Source organism: Bombina bombina, chromosome 2 (genome assembly GCF_027579735.1).
Source record: "Bombina bombina isolate aBomBom1 chromosome 2, aBomBom1.pri, whole genome shotgun sequence".
Lineage (NCBI taxonomy): Eukaryota > Metazoa > Chordata > Amphibia > Anura > Bombinatoridae > Bombina > Bombina bombina.
The window spans coordinates 442,852,451-442,878,524 of record NC_069500.1 but is presented as its reverse complement, the minus strand read 5'-3'; the positions used below and the strand labels follow the sequence as shown (position 1 = coordinate 442,878,524).

The 26,074-nt window shown below is 35.8% G+C and overlaps 1 protein-coding gene across 1 annotated transcript in view; it reads right to left on the bottom strand.

Annotated features, from left to right (window-relative positions):
- Nucleotides 1-26,074, bottom strand: part of SCARF2 (scavenger receptor class F member 2) — a 401,315-nt gene that overhangs the window by 91,200 nt on the left and 284,041 nt on the right. Inside the window, exon 8 of the mRNA XM_053702070.1 lies at nt 7,275-7,389. Within this exon, the coding sequence (XP_053558045.1) occupies nt 7,275-7,389 (115 nt within the window). The remainder of the gene's footprint in view (nt 1-7,274; nt 7,390-26,074) is intronic.

The window sequence follows — 26,074 nt, the reverse complement described above, 5'->3', positions numbered from 1 at the left end:
CTCTCCCAAACAACTCTTTAACCCACCACCCAATAACGGCAGACATCTTAGGTAATGACAGCTGTCTACCAGTACCCAGTTTGTTTGTTTTTTGTTTTTTTTTCAATTCTATTTATTAAAATGTGTTCTGTAGTGTAGGTATCCACCCTGCCGACAATATTTTTTTTTGTTGTGTAGCATCCCATCACTCCCTCTCCCTTCACAATTTATTTTCAGCAGCGTAGGGTCCCGCTCATTCCTTCCCTCTGTCACTGGGCCGCAAGCCCGCCTCTCACACATCCTGTTGGCACCAACTGATGATCATTACTGACAGTGTCACTGTCTCTAACTATCTGGAAATCTGTCTTCATATTGTAACAAAGTACTGATTGTGCTCCATTACCATATGAAGACAGATGCTGGAAACCCACAAACTGTAAGTCTCGGGTCGACTGCTTGGGCTTCCAGCATTATGAACGTAGATCTATGTTGTGCAGTAAGATTAGCTATGTACTGCATGACATATTATCGAACTCCATTTGGCTGTAGGGGTTAAAACCTATACATTTTATTTTCAACATTAGACTTTAAGGGCCCTATTTAATAAACTCCTGATGGACTGTTGGCTGCAGCACCAAAGGTGATCCAAAGCTGCACCTGCAGCTTGATAAATGGAGCCCTGAAAATGAACATTAAAGGTATAGTAAAGTTTTAAAAGGTAGATACTCCCTTTATTTACCATCACCCAACACTGTTACAGAAATATACTTTTTACCTCTGTAATTACCCTGTATCTAAGCTTCTGCTAACTGCCTCCTTATCTCAGATCTTTTGACAGACTTGCATTTCAGGCAATTAGCACTGACTCTTAAATAACTCCACGTGCATGAGCACTATGATATTAATATGAAATACATGAACTAACGCCCTCTAGCAGTGAAAAACTCAGATAAGAGGCGGCCTTCAAGGGCTTAGAAATTAGCATATGAGCCTACCTAGGTTTAGCTTTTTACTAAGAATACCAAGAGAACAAAGCTAAATTGATGATAAAAGTAAATTAGAAAGTTGTTTAAAATGGCACGCCCTATCTGAATCATGAAAGTTTAATTTGGACTTTACCATCACTTTAAGATTGATATGAATAAACCTAACCAGTTTAAAAGTTGTATGACTTAAAGGGACACTGAACCCAAATTTTTTTCTTTCATGATTCAGGTAGAGAATGCAAATTTAAGCAACTTTCTAATTTACTCCTATTATCAATTTTTCTTTGTTCTCTTGCTTTCTTTATTTGAAAAAGAAGGCATCTAAGTTATTTTTTTTTTGTTCAGGACCATGGAAAGCACTTGTTTATTGGTGGGTGAATTTATCCACCAATCAGCAAGAACAACACAGTGTGTTCACCAAAAATGGGCCGGCATCTAAACTTACATTCTTGCATTTCAAATAAAGATACCAAGAGAATGAAGAAAATTTGATAATAGGAGTAAATTAGAAAGTTGCTTAAAATAGCATGTTCTATCTGAATCACAAAAGAAAAAAATTGGGTTCAGTGTCCCTTTAATTACATGGGCAGAGATTCTAAGCTTTTTGTTAATTTCTGTAAAAATACTTTGAATAAGTCAGCTAAGATTCCATATCAATTTGAAAATAAATAAATACATTATTTAATTAATGCATTTATTTAATACATAAATAACACAAAAGACGTGTTGCTATATTTTGGATTTTTATTCCTTTTAGGATAAGTAAACACATGAAAAAACTTTAAGAAACAGGCATCACATGATTTATATATATATTCTCTTCAAGTTTTTAAGAGATCTTCATGAAATTAAAAGATAGCTGCCAAATGATTTGTTAAATGTGATAGAAAACGTAATAATGGTGATCTGTAATATGTTTGAATTCATTTTTTCCATTTAAACAATCGTATTAAATTAATGATGTATAATGAATCATTTTGAGTGTTGTTTTGTACATGTTTTATAGTTTAAAAGTAACTTCAACTTGGCCAAAAAAAAAAGAGCAAAAAATAAAAAGTAACAAAACGTAATAAAATAAGTTTACTAATTGAGTGGAATACTATTGTCTATTTGTTCTGACAGGCTATACACTGACAAAGTCCTGCATGGGCTGAAAAATATTTGCTGCTATATTTTACTAATTTGCCTACTATTTTTGCAGTTATCGTCACCCTACTGCCTAGTGCTAAGTATGCATATTAGCCTGAACTTTAGACAATACTAAATTACACAGTGCCAGTATAATTTAGTATTTAAACAATTGTACCCATGCAAGGTCTAGAGGTGTTTTTGTGTGCCAAATGTGTTTGAAAACCATTAGATAAATAAGTTATTGTGGGGCTGACAAATGGATTGGAATGGATTTAAAGTCGAAAACCCCATGATAAACCATTCAATAAGTTTCAGCGCATTGAGACAGATTGGAATCTAAGTTTTAGGTATTTTTAGAAGAGATTTCATACTTGCTGAGTTGTTAACATTAAACATAGATTTAGTTTGGTGAAAAATAATTCTATACTTAACATGTGCCAGTCCTGTTTTTCTGATCACAACCTAGATTATTGATACTGAACGACATGTTAACTGGCCATGTTTCACATAAGTAATTAACCTGCTAAAAGCACTTAATAAACCTCTGACAACACTTTACAAATGATTGTAACCCAAAAAGTGCAAAACACACTGAAATTACCCGCACCATACTCAATGACATTAGAAAGCAATGTCACCAGATACAAATGCTTCCTGCTTGATCAATTAAACTTAACAAATTTATAACAATCACTTTTACAAAAAATTATCATATGTGTCTTAGAGAGACATATACACACATCTCTATGGTTTTGAGCACAGCAGGTTAATTGCACACATTACCTGTTAGCATCTCTGCACACTATTAAAAGGGATTAATCAACATATAGGCCCTTCAACTTGTGACGTAATCGCTAAACCTGTGAAATCACAATTTGTTTGTCTTAAATCCTTCACATTTGTTTTTTGTTTTACTGAATTGGAAGATTAATTTTGAGGTTAACAATTCTATGCTGTTTTGGGAAGTAAAGATTTTGAGCTTCAGGGATTTAAACAAAAAAATAGTTTTTAGTATTATGATCACTAAAAAACACATTGATATTAACCGAGGTAAAGGAATAGGTATATGACATAAAGAGTCACTATTTCAGATTAGAAGCTAAATTATTTATAATTGCATACATTAATACAGCTGTATTCTTTATTTTTATTAGCCTTGCATATTTCAACTTTTTTAAAGAATTGGTAGGTCATGAAAAAATCCTCCATAATTTAAAAAAAATAAAATTATTTTACTGAATACAAAAATGTGTGATGTTGTTGAAGTTAGGAAGTCTGCCATTTCTGCTAACCTAGACATACAGTGGCAAGAAAAAGTATATGAAGCCTTTGGAATTAGTTTGTATTCTGCATGAATTGGTCATAAAATGTAATCTGATCTTCATCATTGTCCTGCTGCATCGCTTAACCTCTACTGAGCTTCAGACAGTGTATAGCCACCCTGATTATCCTGTAGGATATCTTGATAAAATTGGAAATTAATTTTTCTCTCAATGATGGCAAATGGTCCAGGCTCCGACGCAGCAAAGCAGCCCCAAATCATGATGCTTCCTCCACTGTACTTAACAGTTTGGTATGATGTTTTAATGTTGGTATGCGGTCCCCTTTTTACGTCATACTTAGTGCTGATTAGTCTTCCCAAACAACTCAAGCTTAGTTTCATCAGTCCAGAAAACATTTTCCCAGTAACATTGTGGAGTGTCAAGGTGATTTTTGCCAAACTTCAGGTGTGCATGTTTTTTTGGGGAAGAATTGGCATTTTATGTGGGTGTCCTGCCATGGATTTCTTCAAGTTTTTAGCTATCACTCTAGAATTCTTTTATACCTCATTGAGAAATGTGCAGTGTGCACTTTGAGTCATCTTGGCTAGATGGCTACTTCTAGGGAGAGTAGCCAAAGTACTAAATCATCTCCATTTATAGACAATTCATCTAACAGTGGACAGATGAATATCTAAGCCCTTTGAGATAACTTTGAAACTCTTTCCAGCTTTATGCAACACAACAATTCTTGATTGCATGTTTTCTGACAGCTCTTTTTTGCGAGGCATGGTTCACATCAATAGATGCATTTTGTGTATAGCAAACACAAAATGTTTCAGTGCTTTTTATAAATCAAAGTAGCTCTAACCCACACCTCCAATCTCGTTTCAACAATTGAATACCAGATTAAGCATTTTTCAAATCGAATTAGCTTTTGTTGAAGTCATTAGTCTAGGGTTTCACATACTTTTTCAACCTATACTGTGAATATTTTAATGATATATGCAATATGTACAAGAACAAAAAAATAATGTGCGTGTTATTAGTTAAAACAGATTCTGTAACTTAAATGAACACCAAACCAGATTTTAAGACAAATTTATACATAAATGCAGTCATTTCTAAAGGGCTAACTTTTTATTGCCACTGTAGTTAGTGTGGATGCTGAATTTGCATGTGCATCATTTTCATGTTAGAAAGTTGTTAGTTGTTGTATACAGGGAGTGCAGAATTATTAGGCAAATGAGTATTTTGACCACATCATCCTCTTTATGCATGTTGTCTTACTCCAAGCTGTATAGGCTCGAAAGCCTACTACCAATTAAGCATATTAGGTGATGTGCATCTCTGTAATGAGAAGGGGTGTGGTCTAATGACATCAACACCCTATATCAGGTGTGCATAATTATTAGGCAACTTCCTTCCCTTTGGCAAAATGGGTCAAAAGAAGGACTTGACAGGCTCAGAAAAGTCAAAAATAGTGAGATATCTTGCAGAGGGATGCAGCACTCTTAAAATTGCAAAGCTTCTGAAGCGTGATCATCGAACAATCAAGCGTTTCATTCAAAATAGTCAACAGGGTCGCAAGAAGCGTGTGGAAAAACCAAGGCGCAAAATAACTGCCCATGAACTGAGAAAAGTCAAGCGTGCAGCTGCCAAGATGCCACTTGCCACCAGTTTGGTCATATTTCAGAGCTGCAACATCATTGGAGTGCCCAAAAGCACAAGGTGTGCAATACTCAGAGACATGGCCAAGGTAAGAAAGGCTGAAAGATGACCACCACTGAACAAGACACACAAGCTGAAACGTCAAGCCTGGACCAAGAAATATCTCAAGACTGATTTTTCTAAGGTTTTATGGACTGATGAAATGAGAGTGAGTCTTGATGGGTCAGATGGATGGGCCCGTGGCTGGATTGGTAAAGGGCAGAGAGCTCCAGTCCAACTCAGACGCCAGCAAGGTGGAGGTGGAGTACTGGTTTGGGCTGGTATCATCAAAGATGAGCTTGTGGGGCCTTTTCGGGTTGAGGATGGAGTCAAGCTCAACTCCCAGTCCTACTGCCAGTTTCTGGAAGACAACTTCTTCAAGCAGTGGTACAGGAAGAAGTCTGCATCCTTCAAGAAAAACATGATTTTCATGCAGGACAATGCTCCATCACACGCGTCCAAGTACTCCACAGCGTGGCTGGCAAGAAAGGGTATAAAAGAAGAAAATCTAATGACATGGCCTCCTTGTTCACCTGATCTGAACCCCATTTAGAACCTGTGGTCCATCATCAAATGTGAGATTTACAAGGAGTGAAAACAGTACACCTCTCTGAACAGTGTCTGGGAGGCTGTGGTTGCTGCTGCACGCAATGTTGATGGTGAACAGATCAAAACACTGACAGAATCCATGGATGGCAGGCTTTTGAGTGTCCTTGCAAAGAAAGGTGGCTATATTGGTCACTGATTTGTTTTTGTTTTGTTTTTGAATGTCAGAAATGTATATTTGTGAATGTTGAGATGTTATATTGGTTTCACTGGTAAAAATAAATAATTGAAATGGGTATATATTTGTTTTTTGTTAAGTTGCCTAATAATTATGCACAGTAATAGTCACCTGCACACACAGATATCCCCCTAAAATAGATATAACTAAAAACAAACAAAAAACTACTTCCAAAACTATTCAGCTTTGATATTAATGAGTTTTTTGGGTTCATTGAGAACATGATTGTTGTTCAATAATAAAATTAATCCTCAAAAATACAACTTGCTTAATAATTATGCACTCCCTGTAGTGTACTGTGTTCTACATATTTGCATAAGTATTCATTGCCAAACTTTATCTGATATTTCTGTTTCAATTGGATTAGGCAATATTTCACTATACACGACACAACTGAAACATTCATCTGTTCCTTTGATTAGTTCCGAATCCTGGGACAACACATGAAACCATCTCGGAAAAACAAGAACACAGTAATTGGCTCTTTGAGGACACATAGCCACTAAGAATTCAAGGTTGTTCTGGATTACTTACTGTACTTAATCGGTATAAAAAGATGTTTACCAGTCAGCTCCCACATTAGTTACTGATCAGAGATGCCTATAATTTAGTGGACAATTTGCTGGAGTACCCCCAGATGTAATATTGTGTCCTTTTGTTGTGTGAGTCAGTCAGCTTTTAACTGTGTTCACATTAGTCCTCCAATAGTTGATTACATTACACTGGACATAGGTGGAATGGTTTGTTTTGTTCAGTCTAACATAGGCATTGCCACAGCTTTGTACTTTAATAAATCTGTCAAGTTCTATAGGGGTAATATTCTCAAACATCATTACACAATTTAATGATAAAAATGTACTTCCACTACATAAATAGTGCACTGGTTTCCTTTATGTGTGTATGTATATATATCTATATCTATATATATCTATATATATATATCTATATATATATCTATATATATATATATATATATATATATATTTATTTCTTTTAAATATATTTATTTAAAGGGACACGGAACCCACATTTTTTCTTTCGTGATTCAGATAGAGCATGCAATTTTAAGCAACTTTCTAATTTACTCCTATTATCAATTTTTCTTCGTTCTATTGCTATCATTATTTGAAAAGGAAGGCATCTAAGCTTTTTTCTTGGTTCAGACCTCTTGACAGCACTTTTTTATTGGTGGATGAATTTATCCACCAATCAGCAAGGACAACCCAGGTTGTTCACCAAAAATGGAGCAGCATCTAAACTTACATTCTTTCATTTCAAATAAAGATACCAAGAGAATAAAGAAATTTGATAATAGAAGTAAATTAGAAAGTTGCTTAAAATGTAATGCTCTATCTGAATCACTAAAGAAAAAAATTGGGTTCAGTGTCCCTTTAAGGCTTTTGGGTATTGGTAAATAACACTTACTCTGATTGCTCTTTTTTGCGGCACACACAACAGCAGCACAGTAAAGATAACAGCAGAATAAGCAGGAAAGCTACTAATGCACTAGCTCCTATTACGCCCATCCGTTGGTTGGCTTCTGTAAAAAAAGAGGATAAAAAATATTATTACACATAGAATTCAACAGTAGATAAGACTCAAAAGGCCCATCAAGTCTACCCATATTACTGGTCCTATGTAAACGTAATTATTTCCTAAGATAAAATGAAATAAATTATGAAATTGTGCTTGGGGTACCTCTATAGCCCAGGCCTAATTACCACTTTCCTCTCTATAGGAAAGTTAATTAAAAAGGAAAAAAGGTGCAGGCACATACATAATTGTAACTCCCAGCTGCAGATTTCTTAGAGAGGATAAAGTGAATGAAATTAAATAAATTATGGCATGGCTCTTGGGATAACTCTATAGCCCAAACCTAAATAGCACTGTTCTCTCTAACAGGAAAGTTAATAAGCACACTCTTGCTGTAAGTGCCTGCACCTTTTTCTTTTGTGTTATTTCTTAGTATAACCTTATATGTAGGATTATGATCCCTTGTTTTGGTATCCTCTTTTTGTGGTAAATGCTTTCAGCCTCCAATTTATTAAATATTTCAAATATTTGAAGGTTTCTATCAAATCACCTTTTTATACAGGTTTAGATCAGAGTTTTTCTTTGTATGTTTTATATTTTAGACCATGCAATCATTTTAGTAGCATTCCTTTAGACAGTTTGTAGTTTATTTATATCCTTCTAGAGATATGGTCGACAGTACTATACACAATATTCAAAATGAGTGCTAACTAGAGATAAAAACGAGCATACAAATCTTGCTATTTCTGCTGCACTGTTGCATTGTTTACCAAATTTGAAATCATCTGAAATAATAATTCCCAAGTCCTATTCCTCTTTAGTTACAGCTTGTAATGTACCATTGAGACTATAATTGGCCTTTGGGTTTTTGTACACTAAATGCATACTTTTGTACTTAATAATATTAAATTTTAGATCCCATTTATTTGCCTTTACATCCAGTTTTTAATATAACTGCTCATTTGATCCAGCCATTTGGACATCAACTCTGTTACATCAGCAAACAAGCACACCTTCCCCTGGTTTCACTATCAATATCAATGTTAAACAAAACTGGCCCAAGAACTGACCCTTGAGAAATACCACTAGTAACTGGCTCCTCATTTGAAAGTACTCCAGTTTTGAGCTCATTGTGGCAAAAAGATAAATCTTGAGTGAAAACTTGCCTACAAAAATGTTGCAATGACAATATTTGCGTATCTGGAAATAGGGAACACACAACATAGCTACAGTATTTTAATTCAGTTCTGAAAGATACATTAAAAGCCTTCTTGCAAACAATACCATTAGATATTGTCATTCAATATATAGCTGTTTTAACTATATTCTGCAACATCAAAAATGGATAGACTTAGAGGTTATAAAGAATAACAAACAAAAACTGGCCACACTCAAATGAGGCAAAGGTTATAAATAAAAATGTATTACTATCCATTAAAAAGACAATGAAAGAGGGGCGTGTCCGTACAGAGATCTGAGATGGTCGCACTTTTCTAGAGCTCTGGCTGATACTCTGTGAAATCCGCCGATATTGGAGCCATCAAACAGCATATACCCAATTTCAATCATCCCTACGTCTGTGCTAGTTTATAGCATACTAAATATCATATTATCCTCTGTATTTTTGAAGCTGAAGTAAAGAATCGGACGTTTAAGACCTAGGGCGGCGACTCACAGTAGGCAGCGCTACCCACCTCGGTAACACAAGGTTCTTTGCCAGAACTTATCAAAAAAGAATAATAATGTTGACTCTGACTATACTGATTAAACAACATAGACAACATTAGCACTCATTAGCAGAAAAGGAGAAGATAATTACTGCAGAGCACACCATTCCACAATAAGCATGGATAACCATGAAGCTCGACTACTAAGTCTATTGGAGAGAGCTCCGCAGGACTTTCTGATGCGATGGCTAGATACATCTCTAATGTTGGCTTCTCCTACGGGAACGCTAGTTAACCATGCTAAGGCAGACGCGCCTACAACCACATGTGCTCCCGCAATAATCCGATCCCAACAAAGGCCTCAACAACAGGAAATTCTAACACTTACAAAGCAAGGGCAATTGCTTACTTCAGAGCTCCAGAAGAGAAATTTCCCTCTCTGCACTCACCTTACCAGCACCGCGGACACAGATAAATACAATATCAGAGAGGGCGCACCTATCGCTGCCTCATCTTCCACAACTTACACCGTTGCATCACAAAATTCAATACAGGCGTGATGGATCTTGCCGGTGGCCGTGCCTCTACGGGAGCTTGGGTGGGGGGACTCTCGGGTTGTCGCTGGGATTGGGGACCCACGCTATGCCTGCTAAAATCACCCAAAGCATCCTATCCATACAGCTGGACTTTAGTGACTATTGGGCAGGTCCCACTTTAACTAAAGCCCTAACACTCTGTGCCCACTCGAAACCACATACTGATCCCCATTTGTACTCCGGGACTGAGCTCTATAAACAAGTAAAGTATTGGAGTGGAGGACCTTTTTACAACCAACCTTAATCTGTATGTTTTATAGAAAACTAAATGAGTGATTTAAAGGTATTTCTTAATACTATGTTCGTTGTTTTTTATGCTAACCACTTCCCCCAAGGCAGAACATGCTGTGATCTAAGATGTCATCACAGAAAATGCAGCATTTCTGACATGCAAGAACTGTTAGCATTTACACTTTGCAGCACTGCTCCACATTAGACAGTTCTCTTCAAACAGAGCTTTGCTCTGGCTGCACTGTGTAGGGTTTTATTAACACAGTGCATCCAGAGTAAAGTGCTGTTTAAAGAGAACAGTTAAATGTGGAGCACTGCTGCAAAGCGATAGGTGACTGGCTCTCTGGGATTTTGAACCCCACACCTAGCCATTCCCAGTCTGCAAAGCTGTGACTTCTGAATGTAAGATGTTCTTGTGAGCAATGCACCTTTTTATTTCTACCTTATGATGCTAGAGCAAGAGAAAATGAAACAAATTTATTCAAGAAACATTTTTAAAAAAATAACCAAATTTAAATTGAATGTTATTTCAAAATGACCTGCAGAAAATGTTTCACAAAAAAATTCTCATCGCAGAAAGTGAGGAAAAATTTTCATTTATACTCCTTCAGACCCAGAGGTTATAATTTAGACAACTTGTTTCCATAGAATATTCTAGATATACCCTGTGGGGTCCTGTTCTTTTTGCTACTCTTTATTATAAGTCATTGTTAATATTTCTCAAGTCTAAGAGTTCTAGTATAGGGGACATACTGTAAACGGAATTTATACATAGCAGAAATAGACTAGACATCTATAACTTGCGTTACCTCTGAATCACATATTCCCATATAACTCTGCACTTTCTGTTAAAATATTGAAGCACTAGTTCCCATATACTTTATTTATCATAATGCATGCCCTGTAGATTTTCTGTTGATGTAATGTTGACCACGACAACTGTAATGGACTTTATATGTGTACTCTTGTTCTGGGGGGGTTTTGTGGGGGCCCTCGGAATTACATTTTATGCACGGATTGTAAGACAGGTGTTGTTTCTGTTAACACAGTATCCTTATTATATATAATCTTAAGCTGTTATGGGTTTCTCCTCTGGGGCTAGCGGCCGGAGCTGTGGGGAAGACAAAATAGAAAAGCTTTATATAACACACGTTAATTTCTACTTGACTAAGAGATTCAAACCTAGCACACCGATACCACTTATAATAAAATGGAAGACGTTTGCATACACCTACTTTGGAAGGAATCTAAAGCTATACCATATTGAGTTAGTACCGCTGTTCAATATCAGTGAATTAAACACACTTAGAATGCGGAAGGATTTGTCTTAAGAGATATAAAACTTCTGCTACAAAAATTTGTTATACCCCCTTGGATCAACATGACTTAGTTAGATAACCTACTAGTTAATTTTAATTTTCAATAGCACTGTTCTTATGGTTTTCATATGCTTCCAGTTCTGGCTAATGCATCCCACTATACATCAGAGACTACAAATCTGATTTAAAGTGAATGTAAATTTTACAATTACTCAAGGCTCCTAATACTTCTATTACACATCCTTATTCAAACCGCCAAACCTTTTTTTTAAACATAGTAACATAGTAGATAAGGTTGAAAAAAGACTGAAGTCCACCGAGTTCAACCTATCCAAATCTAAAATACTTACAAAAAGCTCCAGTTAAGCTTAAATAACCCCATTAAAATGTGACCCATTTAATACTAGCAATCATATCCATGAATTTTGTTTATATACAGAAATGTATCCAGACTATTTTTAAATGTATCTATGGTATTGGCATTCACTACCTCCTTTGGTAATGAGTTCCACAATTTTATTGCTCTTACAGTGAAAAAACGTTTCCGTTGCAGGAGATTAAATCTCCTTTCCTCCAACCTTAAATTATGACCTCTTGTCAGAAACAATTTTCTTGGAATAAACAGAGCTTCTGCCATCTCTGTATATGGGCCTTGAATATATTTATATAAAGTAATCATGTCACCTCTCAAGCGCCTTTTTTCTAAAGAAAACAGACCCAGTTTGGCTAGCCTCTCCTCATAGGTTAATTTCTCCAATCCCCTTATTAGCTTTGTGGCCCTTCTCTGAACTTTTTCTAGTTCTGCAATATCTTTTTTAGCAATCGGTCCCCAGAACTGCACTCCAAACTCAAGGTGAGGTCTTACCAGGGCTTTATATAATGACAGAATTAAGCTTTCCTCCCTTGAATCAATGCCTCTTTTAATACATGCTAGTATCTTATTAGCCTTTGAAGCCGCTGCCCTGCATTGTGCACCCATCTTTAGCTTGTTATCTATTACTACTCCCAAATCCCTTTCCTCCTGTGTTTGGCTAAGTCTTGTCCCATTTAAAAAATACGTAGCCTGCTTATTTTTACTTCCAAAATGTAGAACCTTGCATTTTTAAAAATATAAATCATTTTTAATTTATTTTAAATACTAACTTCGCTCCATTTTCAGGTCGAACTCCTCCCATCCGGCACTTCTGTGTTTTTCAGAGTGTGACGTATAGAGCAGTCCCACCCGCTCTATACGTATCTCTAAAGCGCGCACCCGTGGAGCCCTTACTATGCGCATGCCTTAAAAACCTTGGTACTTTATCTGCGCATGCGTTTACTAACCAAAATACGTTCTTAGCCAGAATTTGTATATGAGTCTAATAGAGCATGAGCGTCTCGTGGACGCGCATCCCTTCTGAAGCTGGGTATTATATGCTAACGCATGTGCAGAAGAAGCGCATGACGTTGCATAAAAAGGGTTGAACACCACAGGGTGGAAAACCGGATTGGCAATCGCTGTTGTCAATTATTGGCAAAAAGAGAGACAACATGGCGGGCGGAGGAATCGCGTGTCAGAAAATTAGATAAAAAGGTATATTTTTGGATTTTGCAGGTACACAAAAAAAAAGATGAATTAAAGTCCCCCTAATTTGTAGAGATTGCTAATATGGTGATAAGCAATACTGTTGAGTTTACATTCACTTTAAAGGGATATGAAACCCAATTTTTTTTATTTCATGATTCAGATAGAGCATGCAATTTTAAATAACTTTCTAATTTACTCCTATTATCGATTTGTATTAGTTCTCTTTATTTGAAAAGCAGGAATGTAAGCTTAGGAGCAAGCCCATTTTTGGTTCAGCACCTGGGTAGCGCTTGCTGATTGGTGGCTAAATGTAGAACGCGCTTCCATAGGTTCCAATGGGAGCCTCGTTCTAATGCTGTGAGACACCTAGTGCAGCAAAGGGGGTAAGTCGTGCAGCGATGGGCAGCATATTGAAATATATTGCTTATATACATTTATATTTATATGTGTTTATACACATATTAACACATAAATATATATGTACTGTATATAAGCATATACATATGAATTTACAGGGAACACACAGTTCCCATAGACCGCAATTTAAAGGCACTTTTCAGTGCCGTTTTTTTTTTCTAACACCCCACACCCGCCAACTTTAAGCCCAAAAAAATGCTTTGCAGTTATTTTTAATAAAATGAAAAATGCTACATGTTATTATTTTTAAAATGGCACAATAACCATAATTTTGGGGCGAATTTGCCATTTACGGGCGAGCAATAAATTAACGCTCCACTTGTAATCTTGCTCAAAATCAATCACAGAGGCTACTGCTCTTGCAAAATGTTTCATTCTTATGTCTAACTTATTGTACAAAGAATTGACACTAGAGAATGAACCAATAAAAATATGTTATCTTGCACATATATTGCACATCTCATGTTCTAAGGAAAGCAAATAAAAAACACGTTTGAATAACAACAAAAGAAATTATGAAGGACGAGTGGTGTAAATTGAATGGCCTTTAATGGAGGCCTCTACAGTGAGGCACTTACCTTAAATTCCTATCATATCCTAGGCAGCTAATATTCCTATAGGTTAGTATGGGATAGTTTTGTCTTTCTTAAAGGGACAGTCTACACAAACATTGTTATTGTTTAAAAAGTTATATAACGCCTTTACTACCCATTCCCCAGCTTTCCACAACCAACATTGTTATATTAATACACTTTAAAACATTTAAACCTCTAAATTTCTGCTTGTTTCAAAGGCTCTATTGACAGCCTCTTAGTCACATGCTTTTATATTTGCTTTTCACAACAGGAGACTAATAGTTAATGTGGGCCATATAGATACTAATGTGTTCACACCTGGCGAGTTATTTAGGAGTTAGCACAACAGAGTACTAAATGCAACTCAATAGATTTTAAATAGTCACAGTCACGTGCTCAGGGGGCTGTCAGAAGATGCTTAGATACAAGTTAATCACAGAGGTAAAAAAGTATATTAATATAACTGTGTTGGTTATGCAAAACTGGGGAATGGCTAATAAAGGGATTATCTATCTTTTAAAACAATACAAATTATATTGTAGACTGTCCCTTTAAGGGAGAATTCTAGTGCAAAAATTACATGCTTTAATTAATTCATGAGAATATGACAAGTAAATCTTGCACTACAGCTAGCAAGCTGCTGATTGGTTGCATCATAGAACTGCTGCTGGCGATTGACTCATCAGACATTTTCCAGCAGATCTCTGTGGCTCCCGTGCAGGATTTTAACTGCATATTCAACATCTGTGCAGAGGTTAAACACAGAGAGTAGGAATATCAGAAGTACAAATTAGAGAATGCAATTTTTTCAGTAGAATTTTCACTTTAAGAGATGTCATTATACTTTGTGAATTTAGGCCAATAGCCTTGTTGCAAAGTTAAAGTGCCAGTCTAGACCCAATACATAATTTTGATTACTTATTGTTATATACCAAAGAAGCATCATGCAACTGGTCCCACATCTCAGAAATACACGAAACATTTAAATATTCATTGTTTATTAGGAACTGAAAATGGCCACCAAACTCCGCCCACCTATTGCATGTATATTTTGGTATGTTAGGTTTCTACAATCACGATCGACTCAGGAATACGTTTTCCTACTTGTACAAGCTGATTTGTGCATGTGCAGTTTGAAATAGCTAACTGAAAAAATATTACCCGTGCACTGCTAAACTGTCATACTAGAAAACAGCTAACTGGGCAAGAAGAAAGCTGTGGGAGGAGTTTGGCAGCCATTTTCGGCTGATAACAAACAATGATTATTTAAAGTTTCATGTACTTCTTACACGCTTATAGATGTGGGACCAGTTGCAGGATGCTTGTCTGGTATTTAACATAAAGTAAGAAAGAATAAGTATTGTGGCTAAACTGTCCTTTTAAAGGGACACTGAACCCAAATTTTTTCTTTCGTGATTCAGATAGAGCATGCAATTTTAAGCAACTTTCTAATTTACTCCTATTATCAAATTTTCTTCATTCTCTTGGTATGTTTATTTTAAAATCAAGAATATAAGTTTAGATGCCGGCCCATTTTTGGCAAATAACCTGGGTTGTCCTTGCTGATTGGACAGCACCAATAAACAAGTGCTGTCCATGGTTCTGAACCAACAATTTGCTGGCTCCTTAGCTTAGATGCCTTCTTTTTCAAATAAAGATAGCAAGAGAACGAAGAAAAATTGTTAATAGAAGTAAATTAGAAAGTTGCTTAAAATTGCATGCTCTATCTGAATCATGAAAGAAAAAAATTTGGGTTCAGTGTCCCTTTAAGTTTAATGATTAACTTCCTTCTGTCAAAGCCATGAAACTTTTCTTTTAAAGCATTAACACATTTTGTACTTAAATAAAAGGTGCTATATCTTCTGATCTCTTTTCTTACATTTTACAGAGATCATTCAGAAGGGAAGACAGTAACCTTAGACCTGACAGATATTTCATTGTAAAGTAATAACTGGATGTAACCCTTTCCATGGCCTGGTTACTCCAGGGAAGTAATTTTTTTATACTTCATACAGAGACAGTAACAATGGACAAAACTGAACTTTTCCTTTTAATATAAGCTCAATGTAGGTCATCATTTGTCTTCTAAAATCCTGTTATTTAAACATTTTCTGATTTCAAAAATATTAAGTAAAATGGAAAGAGAACATCTCTCTTCACTGGTCTTAATAACATGTAATATAGTTCAAGTGCTAGATGCAAAAATGTCAACAGTATTGGGTTATACACTTGTATCGATCAATGTTATTATAGTTAAATCATGAGTATTGGTATTTTATTAAAATGATAAAAAGATTAGTGTTTCAAAATTGTAAAACCTCAGAAATATTCCTGTTTGATATGATATAATTCAAGCTATCAGGCAGTGGTCACTGTGGCCCCCTTATCTTCAATACTTTAACAAAAGTTCACAAAAGAATAAATAACTGATAAAATGATGCCTTATTATCTGTGACTTTTTCCCCTTGGACAAGATTGTTAACAGAAACATTTGAAATCGCACATTCCAACAATAATAATCATTTTTTTATGAAAAGATTTGGGTCAAAATAAAAATTAATAAGCTGTCCCAAAAGATTTGAGTTTTTTTCTTAGACTTTTTATAAACATGGGGTCAATGCTAATAAATGAGATTTCGCTATGCATAAAAATGTAAAAATGATGTAACAGTAAAGAACTGAATGTGTTGCTAGGCTACCATGGCTTGACATTACTACCGGTTAATTCCTTTTTTAGACAAACCATTTGCCTCTTAGAGGGAAGACAGACCTCTTTAAATGAAAGGGTTGCATGTCTCTAAGTGGTCTGTAGTGATGTGAGATATCAACACCATTAACAATGTCCCCCAAGCAATTCCTCATTTTGTGTGATGCCATCGCACATGCGCCTATGGACCTCAGGAGCTCCTGGAATAGAAAAGGGACCCCTCTGCCCTTCCTCATTCGCCACCTATACAATGAGCAACTTGCCAATGGAGGGCGATACAGTCTAGTACTTTATTGTTTTGGGATTTAACCTATTTTACCTAAGGGTTTATGCATGTTTGCTTGATTAATTAGATCAGAATTATAATATTTAATACTTAACTTATTATTAAAGGGATATGAAACCCAAAACATTTCTTTGGTGATCCAGACAGAGCATACCATTTAAAAAAAAGTTTTCAATTAACTTCTATTATCACATTTGGTTCATTTCCAGGGTATAATGTGTTAAAGAGATATCTAGGTAGGCATATTTAGTACTACATGGCATGAAATAGTGCTAGCATATAGTGTTCTTGGAAAAGGATAACATTCTTGCAAAACTGCTGCCATATAGTGCTCCAGAAATTGGCCAGCTCCTACGCATATGTTCCCGCTCTACCAAGAGAAAGAAGAAAAATTGATAATAGAACTAAATTAGAAAGTTGTTTAAAATGACATGCTCTATATGACTCATGAAAGAAAAAAAAAAATGGGTTTCATATCCCTTTAATGAGATGATCATATATTAGTTGTGTACAAGTTTTATAGTTTTATTTTTCATGTATACAAATATGTTTATTAAAGTGTGAAGTGAGCAACATCTAAGAAAACATAAATATTTTTAAAAAGCCACTCAAAGAGCTAACATATTTCATAACGAAGAGGCCAAAACTGGTTGTCTGGAGGGGAAGGCTGCTGATAATTAAATAGATACATTTTTAAAATCTATGAACAAATTTATGTAAAAAGTACATTTTGATGTACTGGAATACTACTGGTGAGGGACCTCAAAGTTGTGCCTCCCTTAGCATCTGTAGGGGCTTGGGCAAGACAAATTTGTGGGGCCCCTCTGTCCAGTGACCTTATTGCTTTTTCCTTGTAAGCTTTGCCCCCTGTATAGCCCACCCCTGCCTCAACATTTAGTATTACCACAATTGCTGGTGTAAACTGGAGCTAACAGAAAACATCTTTATAGAATTTAATGTAGATACTTGTTCCCACCAGTTCCTACAGTTTACAACAGCAATAGAAACAAGGCCATAGTTATAAGATAGCTCTGGAACAGCAATAAACTACTGAATCAGAGCTGAACTCAATCTCTGGGCCAATAAGTTAATGTTTATGTGAGTAGCCACCAATCAATGGCCATATTCAGCTCAGGATTGGCAGTGGGGCTTTGTTGGGTTAAAACACACAGTTCTGTGCAATTAATAGTTCAATAAGAAAATGCTTCAAGAACATTTTGTTTTTGCACCTTTAGGTTATTTTGTAAGGACATAGCAGTAAATGAAATGCCAGTGCGGTATAGTCCATAAATGCCAGTGCTGTATAGTCCCTAAATACCAGTGCTGTATAGTCCCAGCACACTACTGCAGAGCACTTTAACAAAGCATTTTATAGGCACAAAGTGTGAATGGTCAACGCATGTGCTCCATGCACAGTCCACAATCACCAAATAGGTCTTGACTAAGCACATAACTTTTTTATAATGCTGATTTGTACATGAAAAAAATGGCATATTAAGAAAAGGGAAAAGGGGAAACAGCTGAAAAACTGTTTCAAAATGTCAAACTTTTGGCACAATACTTTCTAAATGGAGTGTCTCATAGGGCAGATACATATTCAAAACACACATATCAAAAAAAAACTTCATTTGTGCCAATATTTTTTATCCTATAAATAATCGGAGACAGTTATTCAAATATTGGCTAATGCAGGTGGATACATTTGTTGTCCTGTGTTTTGTTCCAGTGAATTCTTTGTGGTTCAGATTTCTAATAATGTCAATCATATTGTTTATTGAAAGGAATAGTTTGATCACAGACCTCTTCCAGGAGAATTCACAGTGGATGTTACTACAAATATACATATTTGATTTCCAGCTTGTTTGGCTTAGTATCAATAAGTGAATGTCAATACAATACAGAAGAAAAGATCTGAGATCTTGGTGATCATAAATCTCCTTCTATAGACTGTTGCACTAAAAAATACAACAATGAAGGGGAAAAAAACATTTAAAACATAATTAAATTTTCTCAAGCAAGATATTATCTATCAATCTATCTATCCGTCTGTCTGTCCAAAATGCCAGAAGTGTAAGTAAGGAACTTGCAGGGGTAACAAGAAATGATAGTGTGTAGCTTAATCGGAAAGCATCAGTTGCAGGTATGCAGAACACCCTGCTGATTTGCTGAATGGAACGCTGCTACTTTACACTGCCAACAAAACCATCTGTATGGAAGCACAATACCAAATTACTATAGATCTCTTACAAAGTTACAAAGAAGGCAAAAATAATATTGTGATGGAAATAAAGCCAACTAATGTTTTGACAAATACATTTTGTTCATATGGCATCAGCTGCTTATGACAGAGTCCAGGTCCAGCCAAGTTCCTCTGCTTTAGCCACATCTGCAGAAAAAAACCCTCCTAGATCTGAAACAAAAATCCAGAGGACTAAATGAGGGAACTGAATAAGTAATCTATTTGAAACCAAATCTTTGGCTGCCAGTGCTTGCAATAAAAATACATATATTCAATATTGTTAATAGTTGTAATAATGTTGTCAGTACTTTAAAGGTAAATGTCATTTTTTTAATTTAATTAAGTCACAGGGAAAATAAATCTATAAATTAGAAGTAATATTTTCATTGAACTAATCCAGTTAGTAAAGGTTTTAAAGGGCCTCGCCTTCTAATCCTGATTGGTTAATTATCTACCCAATCAATGTAAACGCAAAAGTATATAAATAAATTTAGAATTGAGGAGGTTAGCTGTGAGACATTTAAAGGGACAGTCTAGTCAAAATTAAACTTTCATGATTCAGATATGGCATGCAACTTTCCAATTTACTTTTATCATCAAATTTGCTTTGTTCTTTTGGTATTCTTTGTTGAAGGCTAAACCTAGATATTCGCATATGCTAGTTTCTAAGTCCTTGAAGGCCAACTCTTATCTCAGTGCATTTTGACAGTTTTTCACAGTAAGACACTGCTAGGTCATGTCTGTCATATACATTTAACATTGAAGTTATTTATGAGTCAGCACATATTGGCTAAAATGCATGTCTGTCAAAAGAACTGAAATAAAAGGGCAAACTGTAGAGGCTTAGATAAAAGGTAATCACAATGGTAAAAAGTATATTAAAATAACCGTGTTGATAATGAAAAACTGGGGAATGGGTAATAAAGTGATTATCTTTTTAAACATTAACAATTCTGAAGTAAACTGTCCCGTTAAATATTTGGAATCAGGGCCTCCATCAAATCACATTTCTTTGCATTGAAAGTGATAAACATTTTAGATGTATCAGTTTGAGGCCCAGCTATCAGTATTAACATTTCCCCATTTTTGATAATAATGTGGATTAAAACTTGTAATAAAAATTGAATGCATTTTTGTTAGGTAAAGAAACAAGAACGGTTGGTTCTTTGAAACCTTTCAAATAATGTAGAACATGTCATGCATGAATATTTAAGTTATAAGAATTGAGAGCATCAATGGCACTACCTAATATGTATGTAAACTGCTATATTCAAGAGTTTATAATAGTTTTAGCAGGGAGGTGCTGTGTATTGGGTAGGAATTATTAACAGCAACAATAGGTGGAAAAGACAGCACTGATTGCAAAAAGAATACACTTGTAGCACTCTCTTATTCCTAAGGAAAACAAATGTATATAAGAAGTGTTTGGTGCAACTTTGTTCACAAGCAAAAATTAAAACATACCAACTTCATTAGAACATATTTAAAATCAGGGATTATATTAAAAACAGTCATCTGGAACTGGAAGACCATAATATTGGATATAATATATAACCATTGATTTATTAATTGCTGATGCAGGAATAATAGTCACTGATATAGCACTGACAAACTAGTCAGTTATAAATAGTAAATCCAACTTACAGCAATAATAACGATTAACCTAGAAATTAGCATATGTGTAACGGGCTATACCGCTCTGGGAACGCTGCTTAGTGCAAAAAAACAGTCTGCTAAATATAGTAGGATTAAATAATCACACTATCTATTCTAGGACCTAATTGTTGTGATAATGCAGCTTGTACGTTGAAATAATGCATGTCGTATATAGTTGCTTGTTGTATGCTGCACAAATGATTGCAATAATAGCCAACAATGGAATATGATCTCAGCCTGAAAACAAGCCTGTGGCTCTGGGATTGTAAAATATATCATAAAAGAGCTGCTAAATGTTATAATTATCTCACAACAGCTAGATATAGTAATCCTCTCGCTGAGCTACAATGTGGCTATGTTGAAACAGCTGGTACGTTACTATGTAACAAATTACTATGCGTAAAATGTTGCTATAACTTGCAGAGTTGAGTATAACCGAAGTAGCTAACAACACTATATACTATAGTACAATACACACGTAGTAAAATTGAGCAGTAAGTCGTATTATATACTATTAATAGTCTCCGTCATTTGAATATATGAATCACAGTAAAGTGCAAGCTTGCACATTTGCTGTGCTGCTATCTCTAAACAAATAGCACGGAGTACTTGATGGTCTAATATACGCTAATATTAGCAATAGGCAATCACAAGATTAACATGGCGTATCAATAATTGTAACCAAAGGTCTAAGCCAGATAGCGATTAAAAACCTAATACGAGAGCCCCTATCCTCTCCCTCCCGCCCTTGATATGTTTCGCCATTTGGCTTTTTCAAAAGGGTGAAGTGCGCCGGCTTCAGTGGGATTTAAGGCTGTAAACACTTGCGATATCCGTGATCATGAGGTCACGAGATTTGTGGACCCGATGTTTATCCTCTGCATCTTACTTGATATTTTTAATTCAAGTATTATTTGTAAGCCCTTATAAGGGATTTAACTTTATAATGTAGATATTTGGGAAATATATAAAGAATTTATATATATATATTAATCTTGGCAGCATAGATAAAAATGTCAGTAACGTATTGAGTGTATTCATGTATTTTTTACACTATCTTGGACGGTTAATTGAAAGACAGAATATTGTGTGATTGTGATGATGGTATTGAATGCTTAACTATTTTACGGGTAATTTTGATGAGATAAATCATGTAGCTTTTATTTTGGAAAAAATAGATGTTGTTTCTTAATATGCTATGACCTTATTAAATTTCTGTACAGTGAGTATTATTAAGATACGATTCAATTATAAAATCTTATCTTAAATTATAGCTTTTTTACCTTTTTCTCATAACTGATACATATCATAGTAGAGCCACGCAAGGACAAACACGCAGGGGTGTGATGTGGTGGGGGCATGACCGGGCGGAGCGGTGGGGCGTGGTCTGTAGAGAGAGTGCCCAAAGTGGCGGGAGAAAGAGTACAAAAAAGATGCGGGAGAAAGAGCACAAAAAAGAGGGGGGAAAAAGATCAAAAAAAGAGGGGGGCAGAAAGAGCACAAAAGAGAGGGGGGGGAGAAAAGAGCACAAAAGGAAGGAGAAAGAGCACAAAAGAGAGGGGAGGAGAAAGAGCACAAAAGAGAGGGGGGAGAGAGAGAGAGCACAAAAGAGAGGGGGGAGAGAGCACAAAAAAGAGGGGGGGGGGAGAGCACAAAAGAGAGAGGGACAGAGAGGGAGCACAAAAATGAGGTGTACAGAGAGAGGGAGACTATAAAAGAGAGGGGGACAAAGAGAGACAGCACAAAAGAGAGGGGGGCAGAGAGCAAGTGGTGGGACCGCTGTACTGAAAAAAAAATGGCCCGTGTACACAGGCTTTAGGACTAGTAATAAATAAATACATATATGAAGTGTGTGTGTGACTCAGTTGTTTTACAAAAAGTGTTGTTGTGACATTGTTCCATTTAAGAAGTGAAAATAAATAATTGACAAACTATCAAACAATATAAAACTAATTTACATTGAACATAAAATTTTCATGAATTATAAATGAGAGTGTATGTGACTCTTAACTTATAATGAGTGATGAGAGTGATGGTAAAAAACATTTTGTGGTGTATTATGTTTCGTGAATATTTAATTATAATTTTTAAAAATAACTCATCATCAGTGTAAAGACTGTATAGTGATATGTGTATGGATAAGATACGTTGATTATGCAAAACTGGGGAATGGGTAATAAAGGGATTATCTATCTTTTTTTAAACAATAAAAATTCTGAAGTAAACTGTCCCTTTAAATATTTGGAATTAGGGCCTCCATCAAATCACATTTCTTTGCATTGAACGTAATAAACATTTTAGATGTATCAGTTTGAGGCACAGCTATAGGTTATTAATTATTTTCCCCATTTTTGATAATAAATGTGAAAAAACTTGTAATAAAAGTTAATGCATTTTTGTTAGGTGAAGAAACAAGAACGGTTGGTTCTTTGAAACCTTTCAAATAATTTAGATGAACATGTTTTCAAAGGAACTTAATCCTCTAATTACTAAAGGACACATAACCTTGACCTAAGTATAAATTATATTTTATGGCACATGGATTAGAAAATAAATATCACTGAACATGTCATGCATGAATATTTAAGTGTTGTATTTAATTACGGTTCTAATCTTAATTCAACATCATGCTGTAGATACACATTATCACAATAATAATGCATTAGAGCATTCTTCTCCCAATTATTCAAGATCTTTCAAGCACACAGTCTTAAAGGGACAGCATACTCAATGTTATTCTACCACTCATTTGAAAGACCAGCATATAAAGATTAGTATTAGTTGTGTGCCTCCGGCTAAGGTTCGTTAGCTGTTAGAAACAATTGCTCAACGGTCAGCCAATGAGAATTAGCAGGAAGTGCGTATCAGCCAATGAGCATTTACATGATGTCCACAGGTGATACAGATGTGTTAGTTTCAAGTGAAATTTAAACAGCTTTCGCTTCACTTTTTTCAGACAAAAAACGCAACATGTTGACATTTGTATATAGTCTTATTTTGATAGTAAGACTTTTAAAATGTGGTTACCAATCTTCTAATTAAAGGGACAGTCAAGTCCAAAAAAAACTTTCATGTTTCAAATAGGGCATGTAATTTTAAACAACTTTCCAATTTACTTTTATCATCAATTTTTCTTTGCTCTTTTGGTATTCTTACTTGAAAGCTAGACCTAGGAAGGCTCATATGATAATTTCTAAGCCCTTGAAGGCCGCCTCTAATCACATGTTTTTGTATTTGCTTTTCACAGCAGGGGATAGCTAGTTCAGGTAAACCTTATAGATAACATTGTGAGCATGCCCGTGGATTGTGGCAGACACTGCACTAATTGGCTAAAATGAAAGTCAATAGATAATAAATAAAATGTCATGTGATCAGGGGTTTGTCAGAAGAGGCTTAGATACAAGTTAATCACAGAGGTAAAAAGTGTATTATTATAACTGTGTTGGTTATGCAAACTGGGGAATGGGTAATAAAGGGGATTATCTATCTTTTAAAACAACAAAAATTATGGTGTTAACTGTCCCTTTAAAGAAAAAAAAATGTGACCCTTCATACATCTCTTATTGCTTTGGCTTCAGCCTTGGTGCATCATTATGCAGTCCACAGGCTCATTGGACTATAAACAGTCTGGTGTAGCAGTCTGGTGGTCCATTGTTTACCTATTTTACAAAATTAGGTAGTTGTAGAAGGGAGCTGTACATGCATTGACTGGAAAGTGTGAATTTCATGGTCCAGTTGAAGGGTTATAAATACATTGGGAGCTAGTGCTGGTTTGTGGTCCTGCTAGTTTTGTACATTATTATGAAATCCATCAAAGCTTGCAAGGCTGCATTACTTTGTATTAGTTTTAGAAACATTGCTTGAAAGAGACAATTATCACAAGTTTCAAATCGTAAAGAGAATCCATATAGGAGCAAAGAATTCAAAATTAATCTTTTATGATCCAGTGTGTGTAATTTAGAAAAAAAAAAACTTAGCTCCTTTCTATAAGACCAAATCTATATCTATATAGACAGACCTCGCTGAATGCAGAGAGCAATATGCTCTCCGTATTCAGCATTAGCACCAGCAGTTCTTCTGAGCTGCTGGTGCAACGCCGCCCCTGCAGATTCGCCAGCAGGGGGGTTGTCAATCAACCCGATCGTACTCGATCGGGTTGAATTGCGGCAATGTCTGTCCGCGTGCTCAGAGCAGGCGGGACAGGTTATGGAGCAGCAGTCTTTAGAAGGCTCGCCAGAAACACAGGCTTCAAGCTCCGTACGGAGCTTAAAAGATATGCCCCTAAATGTAAATAAACTCAGGGAGAGTGCATGTGTTTTGAATATATGGGACAAACAATAGGGTAAAGTCTTTCCTTTCAGTTTGAGTGATCACAATGCAAAAGATAACACCAATTTTATTTTTGAAAAACTGCATATTAGATCCAAAATGATATCAGAAAATGTAATAATAGACTATAACAAAAACATGGAAAACATAAATATTGGTGATGACAATCCATTTGACCACAAGTTATTGAATAAATATTAACAACAAAATAGACACATTGGGGCATATCCATCAAGCTCCGTATGGAGCTTGAAGCCCAGTTGCTCCATAACCTGTCCGCCTGCTCTGAGCAGACGGACAAACAACGCCGCAATTCAACCCGATCAAGTACGATCAGGTTGATTGACATCCCTGCTGGAGGCCGATTGGCCGCAAATCTGCAGGGGGCGGCATTGCACCAGCAGCTCACAAAAGCTGCTGGTGCAATGCTGAATATGGAGAGCGTATTGCTCTCTGCATTCAGAGGTCTGTCGGATCAGGTCTGACAGACCTTTGTTAAATAGGCCCAATTAAGTTCAACAGCCAAAGGCAAAAAATGTTCAAAACCCCTAGAACGATTTATAACACACATGGGCTTATGATCTTGAAAAAGCCCTATCTACGGGTGAAACGCGTTGAAGCTTACCAGTCTGTTATTTCCTTGAGTATCCGGCTCACATAGCAGATCACCATCTGGAGGAATTTGGCCAAACTCATTTTTTTTGTCCTCAATATTGTTTCGCTAAGCAGAGGAAGCGGAGCTTGATCATCCGTAGCTTGATCATCTGGAGCTACCTGCGTGCTGATGCACTAAGTGCAGGTTTCTGTGACACGCCAAAAGCAAGCTAATGAGAGCTGATTTCCACGTAACAGTGAGTACTGGGTGTTTGCTGCCTGAATTTATATCACCTTTTGCCGACATCACATTTACCCTGTCATAGTAATCCCTTACTTGCCATAATAGTAAGAAGGTATATGCTGGGTTTCTCATGTTCTAAATACAAACACCATTACAGCTAAAAAGACTCTACATCCGAACTCTGGATTATCCTTCCTTAGTCTAAAGGACTGCATAATCTTTATTGGAATCTACGCTGTTGAATGCTGTGAAAGTACTTATCACACGAG